This window comes from Coregonus lavaretus (assembly GCF_964263955.1).
Source record: "Coregonus lavaretus genome assembly, contig: HAP1_SCAFFOLD_2289, whole genome shotgun sequence".
In the NCBI taxonomy this organism is placed as follows: domain Eukaryota; kingdom Metazoa; phylum Chordata; class Actinopteri; order Salmoniformes; family Salmonidae; genus Coregonus; species Coregonus lavaretus.
In genome coordinates this window covers 78,064-84,421 of record NW_028160311.1, presented here as the reverse complement: position 1 = coordinate 84,421, position 6,358 = coordinate 78,064, and the positions used below count along the sequence as shown (strand labels likewise).

At 52.3% G+C, this 6,358-nt stretch overlaps 1 protein-coding gene across 1 annotated transcript in view; it reads left to right on the top strand.

Annotated features, from left to right (window-relative positions):
- Window positions 1–11: 11 nt before the first annotated feature.
- The window catches only part of otud7a (OTU deubiquitinase 7A), a 62,900-nt gene continuing 56,553 nt past the window's right edge, over window positions 12–6,358 (top strand). Inside the window, exon 1 of the mRNA XM_084196360.1 lies at window positions 12–165. Coding sequence (XP_084052486.1) covers window positions 81–165 — 85 coding nt within the window. The 5' untranslated portion in view covers window positions 12–80. The remainder of the gene's footprint in view (window positions 166–6,358) is intronic.

Sequence of the window (6,358 nt, the reverse complement as noted above, 5' to 3'; positions counted from 1 at the left end):
CGTGTTCCCAGATGACAGTGTGAAGGCTGGCGTCGACTAAGGTGACCGCTGTGGCCTGGGCAGCCCATCCACATGATCACATGACTCTGGACATGGACGCCGTCCTGTCGGACTTCGTCAGGTCCACGGGGGCGGAGCCTGGGCTGGCCAGAGACCTGCTGGAAGGTAAGACCAGAACCGGGCTAGATTGGGCTGGGTTAGGTAGGACTGGGTTGGGTTAGGTAGGACTGGGTTGGGTTAGGTAGGACTGGGTTGGGTTAGGTAGGGCTGGGCTGGGTTAGGTAGGACTGGGCAAGGTAGGACTGGGTTAGGTTAGGTAGGACTGGGTTAGGTAGGACTGGGCTAGGTTAGGTAGGACTGGGTTAGGTAGGACTGGGTTAGGTAGGACTGGGTTAGGTAGGACTGGGTTAGGTAGGACTGGGTTAGGTTAGGTAGAACTGGGTTAGGTAGGACTGGGTTAGGTAGGACTGGGCTAGGTAGGACTGGGTTAGGTAGGACTGGGCTGGGTAGGACTGGGCTGGGTAGGACTGGGTTAGGTTAGGTAGGACTGGGCTGGGTAGGACTGGGTTAGGTTAGGTAGGACTGGGTTAGGTAGGACTGGGTTAGGTAGGACTGGGCTGGGTTAGGTAGGACTGGGTTAGGTAGGACTGGGTTAGGTAGGACTGGGCAAGGTAGGACTGGGTTAGGTAGGACTGGGCTAGGTAGGACTGGGTTAGGTAGGACTGGGCTGGGTAGGACTGGGTTAGGTTAGGTAGGACTGGGCTGGGTTAGGTAGGACTGGGTTAGGTAGGACTGGGTTAGGTAGGACTGGGTTAGGTAGGACTGGGCTGGGTAGGACTGGGTTAGGTTAGGTAGGACTGGGCTGGGTAGGACTGGGTTAGGTTAGGTAGGACTGGGCTGGGTTAGGTAGGACTGGGTTAGGTAGGACTGGGCTAGGTAGGACTGGGTTAGGTAGGACTGGGTTAGGTAGGACTGGGTTAGGTAGGACTGGGCTGGGTAGGACTGGGTTAGGTTAGGTAGGACTGGGCTGGGTTAGGTAGGACTGGGTTAGGTAGGACTGGGTTAGGTAGGACTGGGTTAGGTAGGACTGGGCTGGGTAGGACTGGGTTAGGTTAGGTAGGACTGGGCTGGGTTAGGTAGGACTGGGTTAGGTAGGACTGGGCTAGGTAGGACTGGGTTAGGTAGGACTGGGTTAGGTAGGACTGGGCTGGGTAGGACTGGGTTAGGCTAGGTAGGACTGGGCTGGGTAGGACTGGGTTAGGTTAGGTAGGACTGGGTTAGGTAGGACTGGGTTAGGTAGGACTGGGCAAGGTAGGACTGGGTTAGGTTAGGTAGGACTGGGTTAGGTAGGACTGGGTTAGGTAGGACTGGGTTAGGTAGGACTGGGTTAGGTAGGACTGGGCTAGGTTAGGTAGGACTGGGTTAGGTAGGACTGGGTTAGGTTAGGTAGGACTGGGTTAGGTAGGACTGGGTTAGGTAGGACTGGGCTGGGTTAGGTAGGACTGGGCAAGGTAGGACTGGGTTAGGTAGGACTGGGCAAGGTAGGACTGGGTTAGGTAGGACTGGGCTAGGTAGGACTGGGTTAGGTAGGACTGGGTTAGGTAGGACTGGGTTAGGTTAGGTAGGACTGGGTTAGGTAGGACTGGGTTAGGTAGGACTGGGCTGGGTTAGGTAGGACTGGGCAAGGTAGGACTGGGTTAGGTAGGACTGGGCAAGGTAGGACTGGGTTAGGTAGGACTGGGCTGGGTAGGACTGGGTTAGGTAGGACTGGGTTAGGTAGGACTGGGTTAGGTAGGACTGGGTTAGGTAGGACTGGGTTAGGTTAGGTAGGACTGGGTTAGGTAGGACTGGGTTAGGTAGGACTGGGCTGGGTTAGGTAGGACTGGGTTAGGTAGGACTGGGTTAGGTAGGACTGGGCAAGGTAGGACTGGGTTAGGTAGGACTGGGCTAGGTAGGACTGGGTTAGGTAGGACTGGGTTAGGTAGGACTGGGCTAGGTAGGACTGGGTTAGGTAGGACTGGGCTGGGTAGGACTGGGTTAGGTTAGGTAGGACTGGGCTGGGTAGGACTGGGTTAGGTTAGGTAGGACTGGGTTAGGTAGGACTGGGTTAGGTAGGACTGGGCAAGGTAGGACTGGGTTAGGTTAGGTAGGACTGGGTTAGGTAGGACTGGGTTAGGTAGGACTGGGTTAGGTAGGACTGGGTTAGGTAGGACTGGGCTAGGTTAGGTAGGACTGGGTTAGGTAGGACTGGGTTAGGTAGGACTGGGTTAGGTTAGGTAGGACTGGGTTAGGTAGGACTGGGTTAGGTAGGACTGGGCAAGGTAGGACTGGGTTAGGTAGGACTGGGTTAGGTAGGACTGGGTTAGGTAGGACTGGGCTGGGTAGGACTGGGTTAGGTAGGACTGGGCTGGGTAGGACTGGGTTAGGTTAGGTAGGACTGGGCTGGGTAGGACTGGGTTAGGTTAGGTAGGACTGGGTTAGGTAGGACTGGGTTAGGTAGGACTGGGCAAGGTAGGACTGGGTTAGGTTAGGTAGGACTGGGTTAGGTAGGACTGGGTTAGGTAGGACTGGGTTAGGTAGGACTGGGCTAGGTAGGACTGGGTTAGGTAGGACTGGGCAAGGTAGGACTGGGTTAGGTTAGGTAGGACTGGGTTAGGTAGGACTGGGTTAGGTAGGACTGGGTTAGGTAGGACTGGGCTGGGTAGGACTGGGTTAGGTTAGGTAGGACTGGGCTGGGTAGGACTGGGTTAGGTTATGTAGGACTGGGTTAGGTAGGACTGGGTTAGGTAGGACTGGGCAAGGTAGGACTGGGTTAGGTTAGGTAGGACTGGGTTAGGTAGGACTGGGTTAGGTAGGACTGGGTTAGGTAGGACTGGGCTAGGTAGGACTGGGTTAGGTTAGGTAGGACTGGGTTAGGTAGGACTGGGTTAGGTAGGACTGGGTTAGGTTAGGTAGGACTGGGTTAGGTAGGACTGGGTTAGGTAGGACTGGGTTAGGTTAGGTAGGACTGGGTTAGGTAGGACTGGGCTGGGTAGGGCTGGGTTAGGTAGGACTGGGCTAGGTAGGACTGGGTTAGGTAGGACTGGGTTAGGTTAGGTAGGACTGGGTTAGGTAGGACTGGGTTAGGTAGGACTGGGCTAGGTTAGGTAGGACTGGGTTAGGTAGGACTGGGCTAGGTTAGGTAGGACTGGGTTAGGTAGGACTGGGTTAGGTAGGACTGGGTTAGGTAGGGCTGGGTTGGGTTAGGTAGGACTGGGTTAGGTAGGACTGGGTTAGGTAGGGCTGGGTTGGGTTAGGTAGGGCTGGGTTGGGTTAGGTAGGGCTGGGCTGGGTTAGGTAGGACCGGGCTAGGTTAGGTAGGACTGGGCTAGGTTAGGTAGGACTGGGTTAGGTAGGACTGGGCTGGGTTAGGTAGGACTGGGTTAGGTAGGACTGGGCTGGGTTAGGTAGGGCTGGGTTAGGTAGAATTGGCCTGGGTTAGGTAGGACTGGGTTAGGTAGGGCTGGGTTGGATTAGGTAGGGCTGGGCTGGGTTAGGTAGGACCGGGCTAGGTTAGGTAGGGCTGGGTTAGGTATGACTGGGCTGGGTTAGGTAGGGTTGGGTTAGGTAGGACTGAGATGGGTTAGGTAGGACTGGGATGGGTTAGGTAGGACTGGGTTGGGTTAGGTAGGGCTGGGTTAGGTAGGACTGGGTTGGGTTAGGTAGGGTTGGGTTAGGTAGGACTGAGATGGGTTAGGTAGGACTGGGATGGGTTAGGTAGGACTGGGTTGGGTTAGGTAGGGCTGGGTTAGGTAGGACTGGGTTGGGTTAGGTAGGACTGGGATGGGTTAGGTAGGACTGGGTTGGGTTAGGTAGGACTGGGTTGGGTTAGGTAGGACGGGGCTGGGTTAGGTAGGGCTGGGTTAGGTAGGACTGGGTTGGGTTAGGTAGGACTGGGATGGGTTAGGTAGGACTGGGTTAGGTAGGACTGGGTTAGGTAGGACTGGGTTGGGTTAGGTAGGACTGGGCTGGGTTAGGTAGGGCTGGGTTAGGTAGGACTGGGTTGGGTTAGGTAGGGCTGGGTTAGGTAGGACTGGGTTGGGTTAGGTAGGGCTGGGTTAGGTAGGACTGGGCTAGGTTAGGTGGGGCTGGGTTAGGTAGGGCTGGGCTGGGTTAGGTAGGGTTGGGTTAGGTAGGACTGAGATGGGTTAGGTAGGACTGGGATGGGTTAGGTAGGACTGGGTTGGGTTAGGTAGGGCTGGGTTAGGTAGGGCTGGGCTGGGTTAGGTAGGACTGGGTTGGGTTAGGTAGGACTGGGCTGGGTTAGGTAGGGCTGGGTTAGGTTAGGTAGGACTGGGTTGGGTTAGGTAGGACTGGGTTGGGTTAGGTAGAACTGGGATGTAGGTGTAGGTGGAAAAGAGAGGGAAAGAAAATTGGTAGTAGGAAGAAAGGAAATGTACTGTAGGAAATGAGTATTTTCTTAGCTTAGTCTCTTTTTGATGGCCTTCCTGACCTGAATCATTGTCTGTCACCTCAATGAACAGGACCAGGACAGACACATCTCAGGGAACAGTTAATGTCACAACACCATTAACTCATTAACTCAGAAAGCAGACGCTGTATTTAGTGAGGAAACACATACAGACAGAACAGGCTAGCTAGCAGATGAAGAGGAGCCTTGTTTCATCTGGCTTGAAACACTCTTTCTCATCCCTCGCTCTTTGATCAGACATCAGAGAGAGGGATGGAGGGAAACAGAGAGAGGGAGGGAGGGAGAGAGAGAGAGGGGAGGGAGGGACAGAGGGAGGGAGAGAGAGAGAGAGAGAGAGAGAGAGAGAGAGAGAGAGAGAGAGAGGGGGGGAGGGAGGGGGAGGGAGGGAGGAGAGAGAGGGAGGGAGACAGAGGGAGGGAGGGAGGGAGAGAGAGAGAGAGAGAGAGAGAAGGAGGGAGGGAGGGAGAGAGAGAGAGAGAGAGAGAGAGAGAGAGAGAGAGAGAGACAGAGAGAGGGAGGGATGGAGAGAGGGAGGGAGAGAGGGGAAGGAGACAGAGAGAGGAGAGAGAGAGAGAGAGAGAGAGAGAGAGAGAGAGAGAGAGAGAGAGAGAGAGAGAGAGAAAGAGGGGGAGGGAGGGAGGGAGATAGAGGGGAGGGAGGGAGGGAGAAAGAGAGAGGGGGAGGGAGGGAGGGAGGGAGATATATAGAGAGAGAGGGGGGAGGGAGGGAGGGAGGGAGACAGAGAGAGACAGAGAGAAGAGAGAGAGAGAGAGAGAGAGAGAGAGAGAGAGAGAGTATTAATGAATCATGTATGCCATGCCAAGTGGTTGTTGTTCTTTGGAAATTAATTGAGAGATGTTTTTATGTGATATAATGCAATCTGCTGTCTTTGCTATCAGATTGCATTATATCAATGACACTGTTGAATGCACAATACAGTGGGGAGGCTATTTTGCTCTCTTGCATTAGCATGGATGCTAGTGTTAGCATAGATACTAATAGGCCTACATTACTTCTCTGGTGTTGTATTAGCATGGCTGCTAGTGTTAGCATAGATACCAATAGGCCTACAGTATTTCTCTGTTGTTGCGTTAGCATGGATGCTAGTGTTAGCATAGATACCAATAGGCCTACAGTATTTCTCTGTTGTTGCGTTAGCATGGATGCTAGTGTTAGCATAGATACCAATAGGCCTACAGTATTTCTCTGTTGTTGTGTTAGCATGGATGATAGTGTTAGCATAGATACCAATAGGCCTACAGTACTTCTCTGCTGTTGTGTTAGCATGGATGCTAATACTTCTCTGCTGTTGTGTTAGCATGGATGCTAATACTTCTCTGCTGTTGTGTTAGCATAAATGCTAATAGGTCTGCTGCTGTTGCGTTAGACTGGATGCCTTTTCCATTGCCATCCTAGCCCTAACCCTAACCCTGTTTCCCATAGTATCCCAGCGATGGCTTTATGAGCTAACTCCAACTCCATATGAAATACACTGAAGGTCGCTGTGAACTTCATCACTACTGTGATAGACAGAGCCTTCAGAAAGTATTGATACCCCTTGACTTATTCAAAATTGTGTTGTGTTACAGCCGGAATTCAAAATGGATTTTTTTCTCTCACACATCTACACACAATACCTCATAGTGACAAAGTGAAAACATGTGTTTAGACATTTTTGGAAATGTATTGAAAATTAAATACAGAATAATCTAATTTACATAAGTAGTCAATGTTAGAATCACCTTTGGCTGCGATTAAGTCTCTAAGAGCTTTGCACACCTAGATTTAACAATATTTGCCCATTATTCTTTTGAAAATTCTTCAAACTCTGTCAAATTGGTTGTTGATCATTGCTAGACAACCATTTTAAAGTCTGGCCATAGATTT